This window comes from Molossus molossus, unplaced genomic scaffold (assembly GCF_014108415.1).
Source record: "Molossus molossus isolate mMolMol1 unplaced genomic scaffold, mMolMol1.p scaffold_m16_p_3, whole genome shotgun sequence".
In the NCBI taxonomy this organism is placed as follows: Eukaryota; Metazoa; Chordata; class Mammalia; order Chiroptera; family Molossidae; genus Molossus; species Molossus molossus.
The window spans coordinates 47,267,254-47,291,317 of NW_023425366.1; the positions used below are offsets into that span (position 1 = coordinate 47,267,254).

Below are 24,064 nucleotides of genomic sequence, written 5' to 3' on the forward strand. Positions count from 1 at the left end.
AGTTTATAGCCCCAAGGATAAAAGAGAAAAGCCTAAAAGATACCAGAAAGATAGAAACTATCACCATCAAAGAAATAAGACTCGTACTAGCACTGTAAGCATTAACCAGTTGTAACTGCTTAGAATAAAACACTTCCTCCTGTGGTGGGACGTGGTAGGTTTTGTCATTTCTTCTGGGTCCTGACTAAGCCCTTTTGACTTAATACCTCAGAGCGTTTACTGGTAACTTCTCAGTGAACTGCAATTTGTTTTCAGTTTTAGTTCCTTAAATATCTTCTCCTGGCTCCGTTGAAGGACAGAACATCTGTACTCAGGCCACCCTACTCCTTCCATTTGCCCGGGGCTCTGGGTAAACCTCTAGGTAAGTAAATTACCGTCTCTGGCAAAGGTGCTTTTCTTCCACACTTGAAGTTATGACCCTCTAATTTCTCTTATTTCTCTTATTTTTGTTTCTCTGGAGGCAAGAGGACAGGTACTATCATCACCCGGTCCTGGGTTTAAATCCTAGATCCACGACGTACTCAGTTGGCACTCTTAGCTCTTGTCGTCAGAGGACATGAAATCTGGAGAGTGTCCTGGAGCTATCTCCTCCCCCGAAGTGGCCTCCAGATGAGCACAATTGACCACTGAACCAGCGAAACTGATCCCAGCTGGTCTGCTGAAACCCTGTGCTTATTTATGTCCAGGCAGGCCTGGAGCCAGGGTGCTGTCCCTGGGCCAAATCTGAATGGAATTTACTAAGCAGTGATTAATGTAGCCCTGTGCTGGGGTCTGAGACAGACCAGGGGGCAGCTGGTATCAGCTTTTTTGGTTTTGAGACTGGTCATGCAGCCTGGTTTGGCCCACATGACCAGAGGGGTATAAAAGACCCCTTGTCAGAAGAGACTGTGGTTTCCCAAGACCCAAGTATCTTGCTATACCTAGGTTGTTCATTACCTAAAATGTGGCACAGCCTGTGTGGCTGAGAAAGGCCCCCAGGAACTGGGCCTGGACTCTGAGACCTCTCTGATGACTGCCTGTTTTTTATTTTTAGTTTTGTATCTTATCCTTTACCTGTCTTCTAGTCCTATGTAAGCATACTACGTAGAGGCCTGTGAGTTTTTTCAATTACCCAGGCCTGTGTAATTGTTGAAGATAGCACTGGGAATGAGATCATTGGAACAGTTTGGGGCTTTACAATTTACATAATGGCTAAGGCTTTGTTTGGCAGAAAGAAAGATGAAAAGTGGGAGAAAGACGAAGAACCACTGGTGGCAGCTGGCTGCTGAGGAAGGAATCCCTGGTTTGAATTCATTCAACTATGGACCTATTGACGGGAGGGAAAGGACAGCAATGGAGGTTAACGCAGGTCGTTCTAGAGCCAGAGGCAATAGCGAAGTGAATTAAAACAGAAATTCAGATAGAGGGGAAGTCAGCCAAGAGCACTGTACCTCAGCTGGTTTTCGTTGCTTTGGCAAAAATGAAAGTAACTAAGAGCCTTAGGCTGCCAAGACCACCAAGCCTGGGCCGGTTCCTTCCGCGAAGGGAAGGGCCATGAGGCCAAAGAAGAGGTGGGCAGGTATTTCTTCTGGTCAGAACGAGACCCTCACCCGATAGATAACCACTCAAGAGGCTCTACACTGTAGAGTCTGCAGGGAGAAGGTGCAAGAGAACCAAACAAAGGAGCTAATCAATCCGAAGCGTAGGACCCCTGCTGCGGACTGATGCAGGCGCCGCCGGAGGGCCCCGCTGAAACGGACCTGCGCACCCTGACCAAGGGCGCTTTCCTTGCCTTAGGGCTGCGAGACGAAGGGCGCGGCTTGGTCTTAATCAAGACCTTCTGTTCCCTGCCACTTGTGCGGAAATGTGGGCAGATGGGCCAGCTGCAGACCAGCTGAGCTGGGTAAAGGCGGGAGCACATAAAACACCCCTGTCAGGTGGAACCCTCTCATCCACCTGTGGGGCGCATGGAGCGCTCCTGAGGCTCCCGAAGCCTTGAGGAAGCAAGGAGTGCTCTGAGGACTTGCTATCTGACTACACTGAGGGAAGTGACGAGTGATGCGTGGCGAGAGGGTCTCCAGCCGCTTGGACTGCAGGGAGACCTGACTGTTGGGAGGGCTGAAGCGAGAGGCGGTCCCAGGCCTCCTGGCACACCTGCTCCAGTGCAGGCTGAATAACGCACAGATGTCGGTACTATGCAGAAGAAATGAGACAGGAAGAACAAAAGGGTTGAAGAAAGAGATCTCAGGACTAAGTCTAACAAGTGGAAATGTCCGTTAACCTGCTTTCCTTTCCCTTCTCAGATAATGGCCACTCGGGAGGAGGCCGCTGAGGAGCCGATTTTCGAGTATGACTACGATTCCGTCCCGGAGATGTCTGCCCTGCTGCACGTGGACATGATGCAGATGCTCAAGAAGTTGGAAGAAGAGGCGCAGAAAGAACGAGAAAAAATGCAGAAAGGCTTTAACTCAGAAATGCGCAGCGAAGCCAAAAGGTTAAAGACTTTTGTGACCTATGACTCCTACAGCTCGTGGGCACCGACGGAGATGGCAGCAGCTGGCTTCTATTTCACTGGCATGACATCCGGGGTGCAGTGCTTCTGCTGTAGCTTAATCCTGTTTTCCACCAGCCTCCGGAGACGCCCCATAGAACACCACAAGAAGTTTCGTCCGCACTGTGACTTCCTTTTGGGCAAAGATGTTGGCAACATTGCCAAGTATGACATCAGAGTTAAGAACCCTGAGAAGCTGAGAGGAGACAAAGCAAAGTACCAAGAAGAGGAGGCCAGACTGGAATCCTTCAAAGACTGGCCATTTTATGCCCAAGGGACATCCCCAAGGGAGCTCTCAGTGGCTGGCTTTGTCTTCACAGGTAGTTTGAAATCATTTTCTGAAGTATTTCTCTGGAGTTTTGAGTTTAGGTTCCACATTTCAGGTGCAATATTTTGTGAGTCTTTCTTCACTGGTTAAATATATTGTATTAGGTACAAGGTTTGTTTTATTAAAACTCAACTTCAGTAATTTTACTTTAGCTTTATGTTTCGTACAGTATGTTAATTTGTCAAATATATATAAAATTAGACAGTTACTTCTTAAATTTGGACCTTAGACAATACTGACAACATTCTTAAGGTCCTTAAAATAAATCATGAGGTCAGTTGGACCTCAGTCTCCTTCCACATTTTCCTTTTATTGCTCCTATAAGATCTTCCTTTGATTCTCTTAATTGCTGCGATATTGGAGGGGCTTTTTGTTCATTGGTTGGTTGGTTTTAATCTTAGGGCTAACTCCAATGTATCGGGCAAACTGCATTTAAGAAAACTGCCCTTTGACTTGTCCCATGCCATAAATGTTATGATGGACGTGAATGAGAATTGTAATAACAATAATAATTGTAATAACAATAACTGCTGTCTTTTACTGAGTACCTACTTGGAGCTAGGCTCGGATTAGGCACTAGTCTAGTCCAGTAAACTTGCCCCCTCCCCTCATCTCACAGTTGAGTTCATCGAGGCTCAAAATGTTTTAAAAAATGCCTAAGTGTCCACAGAAGTTCCTGAGTTCTGGGGTTTCTCTGCTTCTCCACTGCTTCAGCTCTGAGAGCTCAAATAGCAAAACACCAGCTCTGGGAACACGTGGCAGGCATATTGAGTAAAAAGGTTAGAGTTCTATATGTGAAGTATGGCTGTGGCGGAGGGGTGAGGTCCTAGGCTTAGAAAATGGTCTTTTAGAGCATCAAGGCGGTGGATGGAGATTCAGCAGATGACAGTGTGAGTGGACAGACGTGTTGGCACATGTCTTATTCACACGCAGAGAAGTCGACTCCCAGACACACACCTTCTGGACTACCCCACGGTGCCTTTGCTAGGCAGTCTAAATGTTTTCCTTCATATGTAGGGAAACGGGACGCTGTGCAGTGTTTCTCCTGTGGTGGATGTTTAGGAAATTGGGAAGAAGGAGATGATCCTTGGAAGGAACATGCAAAGTGGTTCCCCAAGTAAGTAGACAACCCTCCCCACATCCTCTTTTTTATTTTTTATTTTTTGGTGTTTTTTTTTTTTTATCCTCTCCTGAGAACATTTTTCCATTTTTTGTTCAGATAAAGTGGGAGGGAGAGAGAGGAAGAGAGAGAGAGAAACATCGACATGAAAGAGACACATTGAGTGGCTGCCACCCGCATGACCAACCAGGGTCGGGGACAAACTGCAACCGAGGTACGTGCCCTTAGCGGGAACTGAACCCGGGTCTCTCTGGACCGCAGGACCGCAGGCTGACGCTCTAACCGCTGAGCCAAACCGGCCAGGGTCCATCCCCTTTTTTAAAGACAAAACAAAACTAAAGGCAAGGGTCACCTTCATGGAGTAGCATCTTCAGTTTTGATTTTTTTTCCCTATTAAAAACTGAAACATTCCAGAATTTATTCCAGCATTTATTTTCAGCAAGAAAGACCTGATTACATCATGGAAATTTTGAATCACATATTATAAAAACAGTTTCTTAAATGTTGTTTTATGATCCTAAATACTTAGGCATGTTTTGCCAAGTAGACGTTTTGGGATCTGCCCTAATTGATAAATAAGAATATTCACATAGGGATGATGTAAAATGGCATATAAAGGAAGTCGAAAAGTAAAACAATGTTTAAAACCTTATTACAAATTGTTTTACGTACTGCTGATTACATACCAAACAAAAAAGGTTTTTTTAAAAAAAACTCAGAGTGCCCTGGCCGGTTTGGCTCAGCGGTTAGAGCGTCCGCCTGCGGTCCATAAAGACCCGGGTTCGGTTCCCGCTAAGGGCACGTGCCTCGGTTGCAGTTTGTCCCTGGCCCTGGTTGGTCGTGCGGGTGGCAGCCACTCGATGTGTCCCTTTCACATCGATGTTTCCCTCTCTTTCTCTTCCTCTCTCTCCCTCCTACTCTGTCTGTACAAAAAAACAAAAAACAAAAAAAAACTCAGAGTGCCCTGGCCAGTTTGGCTCAGCAGTTAGAGCGTCGGCCTGCGGTCCGGAGAGACCCCGGTTCGGTTCCCGCTAAGGGTAAGGGCACGTACTTCGGTTGCAGTTTGTCCCAGGCCCTGGTTGGTCGTGCGGGTGGCAGCCACTCGATGTGTCCCTTCACGTCGATGTTTCTCACTCTCTCTCCCTTCCTCTCTCTCCCTCCCATTCTATCTGTACAAAAAAATGGAAAAATATTCTTGGGTGAGGATAAAAACAAAAAACAAAAAACTCAGAGTTTTTGCCCTGGCCGGTTTGGTTCAGCGGTTAGAGCATCAGCCTGTGGTCCAGAGAGACCTGGGTTTGGTTCCCACTAAAGGCACGTACCTCGGTTGCAGTTTGTCCCCGGCCCTGGTTGGGTCGTGCGGGTGGCAGCCACTAGATGTGTCCCTTTCACGTCGATGTTTCTCTTTCTCTCTCTCTCTTCCTCCCACTCTATCTGAACAAAAAATGGAAAAATGTCCTCTGGTGAGGATAAAAAAAAAAAATACATAAAAACTCAGAGTTTTGATTGTTGCAGTGGTCTTTAGTTCCCTGCTTAGAAAATGAAGTGTATTTTAATTATTTTTAATGCTATATTTACTAGTATTTTCTACATGACTTTGTATCTACCAAATACATATTCATTCCCTTTACAATTTTTAAAACTTTCATTATGGAAAATTTCAAAGGTAGAGAGAATAGTATAATAAATAGTTATTAACATATGGCCAAGTCATATTCCATCCATCTCTCACCCACCTTTCCCCCAGAAATAATAATAACCAGATTATATTAAAGTCAATTTCAGACATCATATGTCATTTGTTGATATTATATTTTAGAGATATATACTAAAATATCTTTTTTTAAAAATATTTTTTCTTTATTGATTTTAGAGAGAGAGAGAAATATCAATGAGAGAGAACATCGATTGGCTGCCTCCTGCATGTCTCCCCACTGAGGATTGGGCCCACAACCTGGGCATGTGCCCTGACCAGGAAAGGAACTGGCGACCTCTTGGTGCATGGGTTGATGCTCAAGCACTGAGCTACTTCAGCCGGGCTATACTAAAATATCTTAAAGAAATAAAACCACAATATTATTATTTCTCCTAAAAAGGATTAACATTAATTCCTCAATACATATCATCAAATATCTGAGTCAGTGTTCAATGTCCACGTCCCTCCACCTCCCTCTCTCTCTTTACAGTTGGTTAATTTTTTTTAAATTTTATTTTTGTTACAGATGTTTCTCCTTTTTCACCCCATTGACACCCTTCGCCCCATCCCCCCCGCCCTGTCCCCAGCTTTGTTGTCCATGTCCATTGGTTATGCATACATGCATATAAGTTCTGTGGTTTATCTCTTCCCACTCCCCACCACCCTCTCTTCTGAGGGTTGTCAGGCTGCACCCTACTTCCGTGTTTCTGGGTCTACCCTATTCCTCAGACTGTTATATTCGTTATATTCCATATATAAGTGAGATCATGTGATATTTGTCTTTTTCTGCTTGGCTTGTTTCACTTAGGATAATACTTTCCAGGTCCCTCCATGTCGTCTCAAAGGATAAGAGATCTTTCTTTCTTACAGCTGCATAGTACTCCATTGTGTATATGTACCACTGCTTTTTTATCCATTCGTCTACTGATGGACACTTGGGCTGTTTCCAGATCTTAGCTATGGTAAATAGTGCTGCTATGAACATGGGGGTACATATATTCTTTCTGATTGGTGTTTCAGGTTTCTTAGGGTATATTCCTAGAAGCGAAATCACTGGGTCAAATGGAAGTTCAATTTTTAATTTTTTGAGATAACCCCATATTGTTTTCCATAGTGGCTCCACCAGTCTGCATTCCCACCAGCAGTGTACCAGAGTCCCCTTTTCTCCACACCCTCGCCAATACTTGTTGTTTGATGATTTGTTGATGGCGGCCATTCTGACAGGTGTGAGGTGATATCTCGTTGTTTTAATTTGCATCTCTCTGATGAGTAGTGATGTTGAGCATTTCTTCATATGTCTCTTGGCCATTTGTATGTCCTGTTTGGAGAGGTGTCTATTCAGCTCCTCTGCCCATTTTTTAATTGGGTTCTTTGTCTTCCTTCTGTTGAGTTGTATGAGTACTTTATATATTTTGGAAATTAACCCCTTATCTGATGTATCATTGGCAATGATGTTCTCCCATACAGTGGGATGCCTTTCCATTTTGATGGTTGTTTCTTTTGCTGTGCAGAAGCTTTTTAATTTGACATAGTTCCATGTGTTCATTTTTTCCTTTGTTTCTGTTGCCTTAGGTGATGTATCAGTGACAATTCTGCTGCGTATGATGTCCGAAATTTTGTTGCCTACATTTTCTTCTAGAATTTTTATGGATTCACGGGTCACATTTAAGTCTTTTATCCATTTTGAGTTTATTTTTGTGTATGGTGTAAGTTGATGGTGTAGTTTCTTTTTTTGCATGTAGCTGTCCACTTTTCCCAACACCATTTATTAAAGAGGCTGTCTTTACTCCACTGTAAGCTCTTGCCACCTTTGTCAAATATTAATTGAGCATATTGCCTTGGGTCCATTTCTGGGTTTTCTATTCTGTTCCACTGGTCTATATGCCTGTTCTTGTGCCAGTACCAGGCTGTTTTGATTACAGTCACTTTGTAGTATAATCTGATATCTGGTATTGTGATCCCACCTACTTTGTCCTTTTTCAAAATTGCTGTGGCTATTTGGGGTTGTTTTTGGTTCCATATGAACTTTTATGTTTTTTTATTTTTTATTTTTTTATCCTCACCTGAGGACACTTTACCATTTTCCGTTCAGGTAGAGTGGGAGGGAGAGAGAGGAACAGAGACAGAGAGAGAGAAACATCGACGTGAAAGGGACACATCGAGTGGCTGCCACCCGCACAACCAACCAGGGCCGGGGACAAACTGCAACCGAGGCACGCGCCCTCAGCAGAAACCGAACCCGGGTCCTTCAGGACCGCAGGCCGACGCTCTAACCGCTGAGCCAAACCAGCCAGGGCTCCATATGAACTTTTTAAATTTATTTTTATTTTTTATTTTTTTATGAATTAATTTTTGTTACAGATGTTTCTCCTTCCCCCCCCCCCACTGATTCCCCCTTCCCCCTCCCTCCCTGCCCTGTCCCCAGCTTTGTTGTCCATGTCCACTGTTCATGCACACATGCATATAAGTTCTGTGGTTTATCTCTCCCCCACCATCCCCTCTTCAGGGGATTGTCAGTCTGTACCCCACTTCCACATCTCTGGGACTACTCCATTCCTCAGACTGTTATGTTCATTATATTCCACAAATAAGTGAGATCATATGATACTTGTCTTTCTCTGTTTGGCTTGTTTCACTTAGGATGATTCTTTCCAGGTCCCTCATGTCATCTCAAAGGATAAGAGATCTTTCTTTCATATGAACTTTTGAAGTATTTGTTCTAGTTCTGTGAAATATGTTGTTGGTATTTTGATGGGGATTGCACTGAATCTCTAGATTGCTTTGAGTAATATGGACATTTTAATGATGTTAATTCTTCCAATCCATGAACAGGGTATATGCTTCCACTTTCTTATATCTTCCTCTATTTATTTTATTTTATTTTTCCAATGTCCTGTAGTTTTCTGCAAATAGGTCCTTTAGTTCTTTGGTTAAGTTTATTCCTAGGTATCTTAAATTTTTTTTGCCACGATAGTAAATGGGATTGTTTTTTCAGTTTCTCTTTCTGTGAGTTCATCATTCGTGTATAAGAATGCCATCGATTTTTTTATGTTAATTTTGTATCCTGCTACTGTGCCAAATTCATTTATTAAGTCTAGTAGATTTTTGATGGAGTCTTTAGGGTTTTCTATGTATAATATCATGTCATCTGCAAATAATGACAGTTTCACTACCTCCTTTCCACTTTGGATCCCTTTTATTTTTTCTTCATGTGGCTAAGACTTCCAGTACAATGTTAAATAGGAGTGGCAAAAGTGGACGTTCCTGTCTTGTTCCTGTTCTTAAGGGAAATGCTTTTAGTTTCTGCCCATTGAGTATGATGTTGGCTGTAGGTTTTTCATATATGGTCTTTATTATGTTGAGATATGATCCCTCTATTCCCACATTGCTGAGCGTTTTTATCAGAAATGGATGCTGGATTTTGTCGAATGTTTTTTCAGCATCTATTGATATGATCATGTGGTTTTTATTCTTCATTTTGTTTATGTGGTGTATCACATTTATTGATTTGCAAATATTGTACCAGCCTTGCATCCCTGGGATGAATCCCACTTGGTCCTGATGAATAATTTTTTTGATGTATTGCTGGATCTGATTTGCTAGTATTTTGTTCAGGATTTTGGCATCTATGTTCATCAGGAATATTGGCCTTTAGTTTTCTTTCATTGTAGTGTCTTTTTCTGGTTTTGGAATTAGAATTATGCTGGCCTCATAAAATGAGTTTGGAGGTACTGTTGGTTAATTTGAATCAGAATCCAAATGAGATCTACATACTACATTCAGTTTTTTTAATTTAAGATTTTTAACGGATAGATTCCTTCCTTTCCTCTTTTGTTTGTCGTTTATTTGTTAAAGAAACCATGTAATCTGTCCTATAACATTCCCTACACTATAGGTTTGGCTGAATCTTTTTCTGTGGTGTTATTCCATATTTTTCTATTTCCTATAACCTAGTAGTTGGATCTAACAATGTGATCAGGCTCATATTCTATTTCTTTTTAAGATTTTTAATTGACTTTTAGAGAGAGAGCAAGAGAGATAGAGAAAGGGAGAGGGAGAGAACACTGATGTGAGATCAAAACATCAATCGGCTGCCTTCTGCAGCGACCCCCCCCCCCCCATTAAGCCCACAACCTGGGCATGTGCCCTCACCAGGAATTGAACATGCAACCCTTTGGTACATGGGACAATGCCCAACCAACTGAGCCACACCGGCAAGGGCTCATATTCTGTTTCTTTAACAAATATTTTTTATATACCTACTACATGCAAAGAAGTTATTGGTTGGATCATAGGTCAACCACAGGTTAACTGAGTAGTTATTTATGTTTATAAGTCATCTTGAACATGGACAGCCATGCTCACAAAAATGAAAGGATGTCTATGATATGTTAAGTGAAAAAAGCAATATACAAAATAATGTATAGTGTAAGCCCTTACAAATGTGTAAAGCCACTCAACTTATATACAGACTTGTTTAAAAATATGTAGAAAAAGTTATGAAAAGACATGAGCCAATAGATCTATCTAAGTTTGGGTTTATAAAGAGATAAAGTGGAGAGAGATTTTCATATTTTACTTTGTTCACTTCTGTTTTTAAATTTTTGGAAGCAAATGTGTATTTTGAACTTGAAAAGCAAAAGTGAGGGGTGGGTGGGAGGGAGGAAGGGAACAAAGGAGGAGAGGAAAGGGAGAGAGAGAGAGAGAGAGATGGGGAGGGAGGAAGAGAGAGAAAAGCTCCTCCTGGCAAGCAAATGAGACAATTAAAGGGATGTTTGAAGTCAGATTGCTAAATATTTTGAAGGTCACTCTGGCTCCTTGACTAATCAGAATAGGCCCAACCGATCATACTCAGTGTAGACATGTACCACACGGGTATGTACCAGATGAGCATCAGCCCTGGCTCGGTATTTGTGGCTTCTGGGCACCTGTCTCAGCTCTGTCCTCAGTTCAGGCTTCACTTATACTCAGGTCCACTGTGCTTAGTGTCATTGGGTTATACACTGGACAACTCCCAGTGACACCATCCACACAGACCATCATATGACTAGTACCAACTAGAGTGGCACATCCTGTCTGGAGTGGCCCTCATACATCTTCTCTGACATGGGGCTGAGGGAAAGGTAAGATGCATAGGAGAGAAGTTATCAGTCTAGTACCAGCCTCAGAGAGGGAAGGAGCTAAGACCTGCTGGTGCTGGGAAGGGCAAGGCAGAGTGCAGAAGCTGAGGAGATATGTAGAGCTGCTTCCTAACTCCCAGACCTTACATACGTTACTCTGAGTCTCATATGTAAACATGCAGGTGATAATACATGGTTTGTAGGGTTGTTGTGAGGATTATAATGTTCTGTGGAGTAAATGTCTTGCACAAACTGTCATGTATTATGTGAAGTTGACCGACCATTGCACCTTCCCTCTGCCATTGTTTGCACATGGTCAGCCAATACATTTCAGAGGTGGAATTAGAACTGAGAATCCCCAAGTGTCTTGTTGATTGCTCTATCCTTAGCTGCTTGGACTAGCTTTGTTGCTTCTTTTCTAAACTATGGACAACATGTCTGAGAGTACTCTTACACTTTTTGAAGTGTAGTGATCAACAAACGTAAGCTGATTTTATTGAAGAAAGTACCATGTGTTGAGTGCCTCCTCAATCCATACTAAGCATGTGGGCAGGGCACAACTCCATCCATCATGTGCTAGGAAGGTTATGTGCAGGCTTAAGGCAATGCTGGGAAGACCTGTACACCTGCATACTGGGGACCCTGTGTTGCTACACACAGACCCAGGGAAAAGCCCAGAGACTGAAAGTCTGCCTCCAGCAGTGGAAGGCAAGGAAAGATGGAAGAAAGAGGCTGGCCACTCCAGTCTGGTAATTAATGGAGTTTGTTTGTTTGTTTGTTTGTTTATTTATTTATTTATTTATTTATTTATTTATATCCTTATCAAAGGACATTTTTCCATTTTTTGTTCAGATAGAGTGGGAGGGAGAGATAGAGAGAGAGAGAAACATCAACGTGAAAGGGGCCCATTGAGAGGTTGCCACCTGCATGACCCAACCAGGGCCGGGGACAAACTGCAACTGAGGTACATGCCCTTAGTGGGAGCCGAACCTGGTTCTCTCTGGACCGCAGGCTGTTGCTCTAACCGCTGAGCCAAACCGGCCAGGGCATAATGGAGTTTATTAAGGGAAACTTACATATGAGGCATGCCATGGGCAGCAGCAAGGTAAGATGGATCCCCACACCACTTAGCAGGTGCCAGAGAGTTATATAGGGAGTAAAGAGGGGTTGTACAGAACTAGTACGTGAATGCCACCGCATATGGAAATTACATGCTTGACCAAGTCAGGACAACAACCTGCTCCAGGGACCAGCATGTTGCAGGGGTGCTGATTTATGTCAGAATAAACATTGATTACAATCAGTCTCTAAGAGGGGGCCCGTGGAAAGCAGCCTCTGTCCTGGCCTGGGTTCAGCTTGTAGGGCAGTCCACAGTCTCGCTGTGGAACAGTCTCTCCTCCACACCCTGGCTGTCCAGAGTGGTGGCTCTATATGATCTTGAATGGAGTTCATGTTCTAATATGATTGGAAGAGAATGTTGGCAAGATTGGTCACTTCCCCGAGTGGCAGAACTGGGACTAATGTTCTGGCCTAATTCCCAGCGCATTTGTTACTACACCACCACTAGAAACCTTAAATTTGAATTAGAGGGTTTTAAAAATTGCTTCTCTAGCCCTGGCTGGTGTGGCTCAGTTGGTTGAGCCATCTTCCCATGCACTGAAAGGTCAATGGTTTGATTCCCAGTCAGGGCACATACCCAGGTTGCGGGTTTGATCCCTGGTCAGGGTGCATTTGGAAGACAACCGATCAGTGTTTCACTCTCCCTCTCTTCCTCACTCTCTCAAAAAAAAAAAAAAAAGTCAATAAAACATATTTAAAAAAAATTGCTCCTCTATTGTGGAAAGAAATGTGATCTTTAAATGGTGTTTAATATACTGTTTCTAAAAAATTCTAAATTTCTATTTTTTTAGTGAACAGTGATGTGTTTTGTTCAGTAGATGAAATATATTATTTTACATAGTTCTTCTTATTACCAGTAACTTTCATATGGTTACAGGAACTAGTTTTATTCTCCATAGTTTAATTAACAAAAACTCCAGCCTATGTATTACTGTAAATTAGTCCCTTTGGTTGTATTATATATTTTGTTTCAAGAGAAAAGATAATCTGAAGATTTAATTTTAAATTATTCATGTTGTCACTAATAGAAATAAAGAATAATTATGTGAAAATAATGATGATTCTCTTAAATAAGTTTTGGGATAAATCTTTTGACAGTATTATTAAAGTTTAATAAAATTCACCAATTTTAAGTGTACAATTCAGTGAGTTTTTTATTTTTATCTTTTCTTTATTGGTGTTAGAGAGGAAGGGAGAGGGAGAGAGAGATAGAAACATTGATGAGAGAGGACATCGATTGGCTGCCCCCTGCATGTCCCCCATTGGGAATTTGGCCCACAACCTGGGCATGTGCCCTGACTGGGAATTGAACTGGCGACCTCTTGGTGCATGGGTCAACACTCAACCACTGAGCCACAGCAGCTGGGCCAATTCAGCAAGTTTTAAAAAATGTTCATTGGTGTAACCATCACTGCAATAATAGAGATAAGGACATCTCTATTACAGTATTGGAATAAATTTTAATTATGTTTATTAATTGCAGATGTGAATTTCTTCAAAGTAAGAAAACCTCAGAGGAAATTGCCCAGTATATTCAAAGCTACAAGGGATTTGTTGGTGTCACGGTAATTTACAACAGCATTTTTTTCCCTCGAGTTGGCTTTTGATTACCTAGTGATATCTGAATTAGAAGTGGGTAGGCTTTTGAGGGGGTGGTGGTCATGGACTCTACTTTCTTCTTCCCTACTTTCCTACCCCTATTTCTCATCTGGCAGAGTGAAGAAAATCTCATTCTCTTGCTAAATGAGAGCCCTTCTAAATCTTCTTTCCAGGCTTTGCTTTTGATTGGTCTGTCTGCCTTCCTCACAGTTTCTTCCTCTTTGACCAAGGCCACCTCCTCTAGCTTCCCTTGACTGCCCCATCTGAATGCCTGGATAAGATACTGGGGCCCTGTCACCGTCGCGCAGAGGGCTTCAGAGTTACTGGCTCCTAGCTGGTTACTCTATAACTATTAGTCAGGATTACCTAGTGGCAGGTGATGGAAAACCCAACCCAAATTAGCTTAAGCAAAAAACGGAATGTATTGGCTAACGTGACTCAGAATGTGAGAACCCTGCAGAGAGAACTTGGCCTGGAAGTGGGGGAGAAGTGTTTCTTGAGAAAGAAATTGGGTGCAGCTATCAGAGAAGGATCAGTTGCTCAATACCTAATACCTTTCCGAATCCATACTTCCTCATTAGTCAAATTATATCTGTGATATCTACATGTAAATGAGCTTTGGAGCTAGATCTCTGGAAACAGTGACTCCAGAAGGCTTCCTGTTAGATATAAATGAACATTCAAGGGTTCTGTTTTCTTTCTGCACTGAATAAAAAATTCCAACATTAATAGGAACAAAAATTTAAAGAACACTCTCTAACAACCCTACCACTCAGTCCAATTTGGGGGTTGGGGGGAGGTTTTTCAACTTTTATTCATAGACATGTGTATAATCTAAGTCAAAGTAAAAAATAAAATTAATTTTCTTCAGGGGGAACATTTTGTGAATTCCTGGGTCAAGAGAGATTTACCTATGGCATCAGGTAAACACTCAGATATATTCCAAAGGCGTTGCTTGTTTATTACTCCTTTGGTTTTTCTTTTGTCCTCATTCTTTTTTTTTTTTTCCCAACTGTTCCATTTTCTTCCTCATTTTATGGTGACATTGTCATTAAAACTTATTTTTATAAGATTTCTGTCTTCTGGAGTGATAGTTGTTTGTTTGTTTTTTTAGCATAAATGAGCACAGGACAATATGGTGGGGTTGGGTCCCTGAATGACACTTGTCTTAAAACTACTAACATTTCTAGATAAAATGGTTTTGAAAACATTCTTAAATGGGTCGCTGTCTGTTAAGAAATTGAGATTAAAAAAAATATATGTATATGTATATGTATATGTATATGTATATGTATATGTATATGTATATGTGTATATATATATGCCCCCAGTTCCTGTTCAGGGCTCCTAAAACCCTCATACTTTCCTAGGTGATAAGAGTACTAGAGCATCTTTTGTTTGTTTTGTCCATGGGGACAAAAGCTCCCATTCTTGGGGCCCTCCCAGGCCTCACCCTATCTCTTCATCTAGTTGTTCATCTGCATCTTTTGTCATATCCTTAACAGACTACTAACCATAAGTAAGTGTTTCTCTGAGCTCTGTGAGCCACTGCACAAAGCGGGTGAAGTGGGGCCGTCTTGTGGGACTGAGCCCTCAACTGGGCCCAGCAGTCTTGTGGGGACGCTGCCTCCAGGTAAAGTGTCAGAACTGAGTTAAACTCCAGGACACCCAGCTGGTGTCAGAATTGCTTGGTGGGGGAAAACCACCACACATCCGGTGTCAGGTGTTGTGTAGTGTGAGAGCAAAGGAGACACCGGAGGAAAAGACAGATTTTTCCAATACATTACTCAAATGCAGATTAAAAATGAAGTGTCGGCAGGAATCCTGGGGTTAAGTGGAACATCGAAGCAAGCTTTCATCTTTAGAAAATTTGCAAAACCAAGTTAATGTAGGTTTAATTTTTTTTTTTTTAATCCTCACCCGAGGACATTTTTCCATTTTTTGTTCAGGTAGAGTGGGAGGGAGAGAGAGGAACAGAGAGAGAAACATCGACGTGAAAGGGACACATCGAGTGGCTGCCACCCACACAACCCAACCAGGGCCGGGGACAAACTGCAACCGAGATACCTGCCCTTAGCAGGAACTGAACCCAGGTCTCTTGGGACCACAGGCTGATGCTCTAACCGCTGAGCCAAATAGGCCAGGGCTAGGTTTAATTTTTAAGTCCTTATAGGGCACAGATGATGGGAACCAAACCCCAGAGCCCACCTAAGATGGGAAGTCTAATGGAGACCACTACATAGAGTGGACACCCCAAAGGGCAAGAAATAAATCTGTGTGCTCTTAACGGAGCTACAAGGAAAATTTGTCTTTCTCAAATTTTGACACTAAATTGTGGAGTAGGGGATATCTCCTTTAGTTTTTTGTTAGTTTTATTCTGATGCTAGATGATGAAGAGATCGTTTTTAAAGGTTTTATTATAAAACAATTTTTGAACATAAACAGAAATAAGATAATAGTATAATCATATGTATTCACCATATATCCACTACTCCGCTTCAACAATTTGATACATGGTCATTCTTGCTTCACCTAAACCCCTGTTTCTTTTAACCCCTCCCCCAATTATACTGAAGCACATTCCAAGCATCATATCATTCTACCTGTAAATATGAAGTGATAACTTGAACACTGATACTTGCAATATCAAAACTGGCTGGTCTCACAATATACCTTTTATTCAAGCTTATTGCAATGACAGCATCTTTGCTAACGAAGAACTACGACTGGACTCTTTTAAGAATTGGCCCCATACATCTGTGGGCATTGCAGCTCTGGCCAAAGCAGGTTTTTTCTACACAGGTGAGTCAGTAGTTTGTATCAAGTGTTTGCCTTGCTGCTCATTCAAACCCCACATACATTTCATGATCCTGAGCTTGTATTTATCTAGTGTCAACAATCTCTACTCTTTTAGTCTTTCCTTTTTTTTCCTTTTTCCTTGCTGTATCAGAAATCCTCTCCCAGTTTTCTACAACTCCCTTAGGTAGAGAAGCTCCAAATTGAAGCCTTAAGGTCTAGACTAACAATGAAGACAAGTACAGGTATCCTCCATTTTTCAAAAGTTAGCTTTATGCCACATTATTTTTAAGGAAGACATATACATTAGTACAGGCAGACCTTGGGAATACTGCGGATTCAATTCCAGACCACTGCAGTAAAGCAACTATCACAATAAGCAAGTCATAAATCTATTTGCTGATGGGGGGTCTTACCTTCAATTTGTAAAAAATGTAACATCTGTGAAGCGCATTAAAGCAAAGTGCAATAAAACTGTCACATGACCCTTCTGCTTCTATCTCTTTAACCAGAACCTAGTGGTCAGATGGCCATACCTAGCTATAAGAGAAGCTGGTACATTTCTTCTTTTTCCTGAGTGGCAATGTACCCAGCTAAAAACTGGGGATTCTGTTACTGTGGAAGAATGAGTGATACTGGGAGTGTGGAGAAGCAGTCTTTGACACTCTCTCCTCAGAAGAGGAAATCAGGAAATACTTTTTTAAATGAAGAATCTTCCATCAGCTCAGGGTATTCTCTTTAGCTTCTGGTCATCAGGAAGTTCCACTCTGTAATCACAAAGAGTAGGCTGGTTCCCTTCAGCTGACTCTCTGCCCGAGGTACAATAAGGATCCGAGAAAGGATATCGAGCCCTTCCTTGGTTCCTTGCTGGCCTTCTTCAGACCAAACACACAAATGGAGTTACAGTGGAGGTCCATCCAATCTTCTACTGAGAAGTCAAGTAGATACCACAAATATCACAGAGCAGAACAGAGTACGGGAATGTCGCGGTCACGTTATCTAACAAAAATGTTCCAAGGTACAAAAAATCTTAATGGCTCACAATCTTAAGCATTTGGAAAGGCAGTGTCCCTACTCTCTCTATTCTGTCTTCCTCTTGCCAGCCTCCCTCAAAGACCTTCTGTCCAGTGTCCTCACCCTCTTCTTTTTCAAACCTCCACCTCTCCCCACAAATCCTAATCATCTGACCCTCTTAGGGTCTTGCCAGCTCTAGGACCTCATGTTTTCATGCAGACACAAAGGGAGGCTCTCTTTGCAGTGCCTACAGGGGTCAAGTGTGGGAGGGAGGATGGATGTTCCACGTATAGTTCAATCCTTTGGTATTTTCAAATGCTGCTTTTCTCCCAAAGAAATATAGCCTCACAAGGAGACGTGCTCTTACTTCTAGTGGAATAAATCTGGCAATAATGTAGTAAGAGGCATTTGATTTTTCATGAGCTTACACAAGGGCTGCAACATTTGCTCATATTTTTTTTCTCCTGAGCTCCAAATATATTCTTTCTGATTTCATCACTAAACTTATTGAGTGCCTAATACGTTCTAGGCACTCTTTTAAGTCCATGAGATTCATTGGTGGGCAAAACAAAAAATATCTTCCTTCATGGAGCTTTAATTCCACACTCCAATTTGCACATCTCCTGCTCCGTAGAAAGAGGATGGGACACGGAGAGGGTAAGGTGTTCACCAAAATGCATGGGACACAGGAGCATCCATGACTATTTGCTCATTACTCCATTGTTCTTGTATAGAATATTGCCTCACTGGTGACCCAACTTGTGACTTTGTCACAAAATCTGATTAGAAATGTAAGTAGGGTCTTGCTAATAGAGGCCTGGTGGTTATTACCTGTCTCACTGAGAAATATACGATCAGAAATATAGCACTGATTGAATTTCCTTCAATCTAGGTATCAAGGACATCGTCCAGTGTTTCTTCTGTGAAGGATGTTTGGAAAACTGGGTGGAAGGTGATGACCCACTAGAAGATCATACCAAATGTTTTCCTAAGTGAGTGGAAAGAATGCTCAGTGTCTGAATTTCTATGTCCTTTAAAACGATTCGTTCCTTGTTTTCTTCCTCACTTTCTTATTCATCTTTGCGCATCCCTCTGATTCATACTCTGGAGGATGAGTTTTTATCCTTTTATCCCCTTGCTCTCACGACACTCTTTCCATTTAGCCTTTCTCTCATTATAGTTATAATGTAAAACTATTGACCTAACCAAAAGTTTCTATATGTTTACTTATCATGACTGTGTAAATGCTGTGCATAGGTGAACATGTAGTCAATTAGGATTTATTTCCCCTCTCCACACAAGTTTTAATTTTTGTAGAAAGTGGTAATTGTCTTGTTAGTATGTTTGCTTAATTTTTGCTTTTTGAAATGAAATTCATACATTAACCATTTTACTTTTTTTTTTTTTATCCTCACCCAAGGACATTTTTTTCTCTCGATATTTTGTTCAGATAGAGTGAGAGGGAGAGAGAGAGAGAAACATCGATATGAAAGGGACACATCGAGTGGTTGCCACCCACATGACCCAACCAGGGCCGGGGACAAACTGCAACCAAGATACGTGTTCTTAGCGGCAACCGAACCCGGGTCTCTCTGGACCGCAGGTCAACACTCTAACCGCTGAGCCAAACTGGCCAGGGCCTTTGCCTATTCTTGAAGTGCAAATAGAAGGAAGCATACTGCCTGGTTCTTCTGTGGTTGGCATATTTAGCTCCACATTGTTTTTGAGACTCATTCTTAATTATGTGTAGAGTGGCAGTCCATTTGTTTTCACTGCTATATGGTATATTATTTTGTGAATATATAATAATTTATCCATTCCATGATTCAATATCTGGGTTGTTTTTATTTATTTATTTATTTATTTTTAATTTTTTTTAATCCTCATCTGAGGATATTTTTCCATTTTTTGTACAGATAGAATGGGAGGGAGAGAGAGGGAGAAACATCGACGTGAAGGGACACATCGAGTGGCTGCCACCCGCACAACCAACCAGGGCCGGGGACAAACTGCAACCGAAGTACGTGCCCTTAGCGGGAACCGAACCCGGCCGACGCTCTAACCGCTGAGCCAAACTGGCCAGGGCTCTGGGTTGTTTTTAGAGTGTTGCAAATTCAATTGAGGCTACTACAAACATTCTTGTGCATATTTCCTAGGGCTCATGTGTGTTTCTCTAGGATATATAACAAAACAGAATTGTAGAGTCATAGAATTTGCACATATTCAACTTTACTAGATAGTGCAAAGCTTTTTGCAAAGTGGTTGTACTGGTTTACATTTCCACTAGCATAGATGAGTAATAAATCAATAAATTCGGTCTTGTCCAAATTTAATTTTTTGACAATACAATTACTCATAATGTTGAACACATTTTTATATTTGCGTCTCTTTATGGTTTCCCTATTATTTTTCTTCAGAAGTATGTCTTGATTATTCTTTGCCCTTTGCTCTTTCATATTCAGAGAATATATAAAATGTCCCTCTTTATCCCTCATTGTATTCCTTATTCTTAAGTCTTTATCTGATATTAATATAGCCACTGCACCTTTTCCATAATTAGTTTTTATACTATGTCCTATTTGAAATCATTTTACTTTTAATCTGTGACTTTGTTTAAAGTGAGTTTCTTGTAGGCAACACAATTGGGTCTTGTTTTTAACTCTGACAATGCTTTCCAATGGGAGTATTTAGAACATGTACATTTAATGTAGTTATTGATATGACTGGGTTCAAATCTATTGTTTTGCTATTTGCTTTCTATTTATTCCATCTCTTCTTTGTTTTTCTTCTTTTCCTGACCTTTTTTGCATTTGAGTATTTTTTAGTATTCCATTTCATCTCTACTGTTGGTTTATTAGCTGTTAGTGCCTGCTCTAGAATCTACAATGTGCATGTTTAACATATCACAGTCATCTTTAAATATTGTAACACTTGACATATAATGTATAAATTATGTAACAGTATACTTCTAGTTCTCTCCTCCTATCCTTTGTGCTGTTTTTATCATATATTTTACTTTCATACATATTTACACACTTGGTTACCATCCCTGGTACTCTTCATTCCTTTGGGTGGAGTTCCTTCTGTTATAATTTTTTTTTAAAACTGAAGACCGTCCTTGAACATTTCTTGTAGTGCAGGTGTGCTGACAACTAAATGTATTGGCTTTGTTTGTATAAAAGTCTATAATTTACCTTTCTTTTTTTTTTTAATCCTCACTCAAGGATATTTTTCCATTTATCTTCAAATAGAATGGGGTGAGGGGAGAGAGTGAGAAACATCCACTGGTTGCCTCCCGCACGACCTTGACCAGGGCCAGGGTTTGAACTGCAACCGAGGTACATGCCCTTGACCAGAATTGAACCCATGACTCTTTGGTCCAAGTGCCGACGTTCAAACCGCTGAGCCAAACCAGCAAGGGCTATAATTTACCTTTCTTGATGGGTCTATCTACATAGCAACCTTGGACAGAAATATTTTAAGTCCTACTTGCTGCTTTCCTACAGCTACCCTGCTATTCCTAGACTCATCTCCAAACCATCTAGGAAAATAGAAATGAGTGTTCTCTTGCTTTTTCTCCTGGTTTTCTGTGATTTTGCAGCATGAAAATGAGCCCACGCCAATTGGTTGTTCAGAGTTTTCTCATTTACCTACGCACATTTATAATTCTCACCAATCCAAGTGAATTATTTGGGGCAGAGCTCTTTAGGATTTTCTCCATTGGTTCTTCAGGCAGACGTTATACCTGAGTTTAGAGAGTACTTATGTCCCAGTTTTGTGATGACTGGCAAATAGTTTTTAGAGAGAATGTTTGTGGCCATTCTTTAGTCTTCATATTGATGGAGTTTTTTGTTTGTTTGTTTGTTTGTTTGTTTGTTACATGCCCCTAGCGGGAACCGAACCCGGGAATCTCTGGTCCACAGGCCAACGCTCCAGCCGCTGAGCCAAACCGGCCGGGGCTTCATGTTGATGGGGTTTAAAAAAAAAAAAACCAAACCTTTTATTAGGGAATAATTTTAGATTTAGAGAAAAGGTACAAAGATAATACAGAATTCCTATATCCTCACACCCAGTTTCCGCTAATACTAACATCTTTTACATTACCATGGTACATCTGTCAAGATTAAGAAACCAACATTTGTACATTACTATCAACTCCAGACTTTATTTGGATTTCACCAGTTTTTCTACTGTCTTGTGTTTGTGTTTTTGTTGTTGTTGCAGAATCCATAAATGAAGTTTTCTTTATTATTTCTTTTATTGATGTTGTTTAGAAAGAGAGGAATGGAGAGGGAGAGGGAGAGAGAGAAACATCAATTTGAGAGAGAAACATCGATCAGCTGCCTCCTGCATGCCCCTTACTGAGGATCATTCCCTGACTGGGAATCAAATGGGTGACATTTTGGTGCCTGGGATGACGCTCAACCAACTGAGCCACACTGGCCAGGGCTCTTCTCTATTATTTTTTTATTTTTTTATCCTCACCAAGGACATTTTTGCATTTATCTTCAGATAGAGCAGGAGGGAGAGAGGGAGGAAGAGAGAGAGAGAAACATCGATGTGAGGGAGACACATCTACTGGTTGCCACCCACATGGCCCAACCGGAGCCAGGGACAAACTACAACCGAGGTGCGTGCCCTTAGTGGGAACCAAATCTGGGATTCTCTGGTCTGCGGGCCCATGCTCTAACCGCTGAGCAAATTTGGCCAGGGCTCTTCTCTATTTTTAAATTAAATTTTTAATTGATTTTATAGAGAGGAAGGGGGGAAGGAAAAGAGCAGAAGAAGGAGAGAGAGAGAAAAACATTGATTGGCTGCCCCCCCCACACACACCCCAACTGGGGATTGAACCCACAACTTGGGTAGGTGCCCTGACCAGGAATCAAACCCATCTTTTGGTGTACAGGATGACGGTCCAACCAACTGAGCCATACCAGCCTGGGCTTTATTCTGCATTTTTTATTTTTTAGGTTCATTTTAGTTGGTTTCACATTTGAATATTATCCCTGTCATTATTTTATAAACCATTTATATTTATATTGCTGAGAGCCACAGTCTAAATATCTTGCTTGCTTGATAATGACACTGACGGAACAAATCACTAGACATGTCAATCTTATATTTAATTTTTTTCATTAAAACTCTAACAGTATTTCTAGAAACCTAATACAGACACTTTCTTGCCTATAACTGATTTCATGCTTTTCAACGTTTGTGCTTAGTTGTCAGTTTCTCCTAAACATGAAGGCCTCTGCAGAAGTGACTGCAGACCTGCAGAGCCACGACCAACTCTCTGAACTTACGGTAAGGAGCAACGCCATCTTTTTATTTTAGCAGTACATGATTGAAACCTGTTTTTGAACAGCAACTGCTTATCTTAAATAAATAAATACTACAAATATCTATTAAGCATCTATGATGTGTTTGGGGCAGATGGGGATACTACAGCAAACATGTAAGACATAATACCCAGCTACATTAAATGTAGTCAATCCCTTCTACTTTGGGGCCCAGACTCTTTTAGACTTAGAGGCTATTTTCCCATTGATTTTCAGATAGAGTGGGAGGAAGGGAGGGAGAGAAAGAGAAACACCAATGAGAAAGACAAATTGATTGGTTGCCTCCCAAACAACCCTAACCAAGGGCCAGGGATTGAACTGCAACCGAGGTACGTGCCCTTGACTGAAATCGAACCTGCAACTTCTTGGTCCACAGGCCAATGCTTTAACCATTCAGCCAAACCAGCCAGTGCTGAAAAGATGTTTCTTTTACAAAAGCAAATGACCAGCCAAATCATAAACCCAGATAATAGATTTATCCCCTTAAAACTGAGAAATCCCTCATAGTTCTCTGAGATATAAGCCATTACCAATTTCACACACACACACGCCTTATTTGTGGCTGTATGTTAGGTATATTACATTTTTCATCCCACAGAAATAAAATGTAACTGGCTATTTTTCTTGTTTGTTAATCCTCAATTGTTCCATTGATTTTTAGATAGAGTGGAAGGGAGAGAGGGGCAGGGGAGAGGGGGAGGGAGAGGGGGAAGGGAGAGAGAAAGAAAGAAAATACCAATGTGAGCAAGACACATCGATTAGTTGCCTCCTGCCCAACCCTGACTGGGGCCAGGGATCGAATCTGCAACCTAGGTACATGCCCTTGACCGGGAATCAAACCCGTGACCCCTCAGTTGGCAGGCCAACATTCTAACTACTGAGCCAAACCGGCCAGGGCACTGGCTAGTCATTTGATTCAAGTTTATATTTGTGAGCTGAAAAATGAAATTGAAGAAAAAAAGCTTGGCGATATTTAAATAGCTTATTTTGTAAGGAAGAAAAATATCCTTCCTACACCCCAGGTATATAATGTGAAACATGTTAATAACTAAGGTCAACAACTGTCTCTGGTGATTTTCGGAGGGCCATCTTGCTCTCGATGCTGACTCTGATTACCGGACAGTGAGACACTGCTTGACTCGCCCATGGTCCCCCTAGGAGCACACACATGCAGATGTTTGCAGATCAGGCCTAATTCCGTATTTGTCACACTCTTCCCTTCCATTGGCATACTTATTTGAGGACAGGCTGTGTTGAGATGATGTGTGGTCCCCAACTGTAACATGATGCCTCACCCTCTTATACAAATTTTGATTTACTAGAGGATTTTATTTTCAAAGGAAACCACAAATGAAAGCAATCTTGAAGGTTCAGCAGCAGTTAGTTCTCAAGTGCCAGGTAAG

The 24,064-nt window shown here is 41.5% G+C and overlaps 1 protein-coding gene across 1 annotated transcript in view; it reads left to right on the forward strand.

Annotated features, from left to right (window-relative positions):
* The first annotated feature begins 228 nt into the window (after positions 1-228).
* Positions 229-24,064, forward strand: part of LOC118642357 (NLR family apoptosis inhibitory protein) — a 35,913-nt gene continuing 12,077 nt past the window's right edge. The window contains exons 1-9 of the mRNA XM_036280092.1: positions 229-361; positions 2,283-2,850; positions 3,876-3,975; positions 13,397-13,478; positions 14,384-14,435; positions 16,198-16,314; positions 18,215-18,314; positions 22,545-22,626; positions 24,002-24,059. Coding sequence (XP_036135985.1) covers positions 2,286-2,850; positions 3,876-3,975; positions 13,397-13,478; positions 14,384-14,435; positions 16,198-16,314; positions 18,215-18,314; positions 22,545-22,626; positions 24,002-24,059 — 1,156 coding nt within the window. The 5' untranslated portion in view covers positions 229-361; positions 2,283-2,285. The remainder of the gene's footprint in view (positions 362-2,282; positions 2,851-3,875; positions 3,976-13,396; positions 13,479-14,383; positions 14,436-16,197; positions 16,315-18,214; positions 18,315-22,544; positions 22,627-24,001; positions 24,060-24,064) is intronic.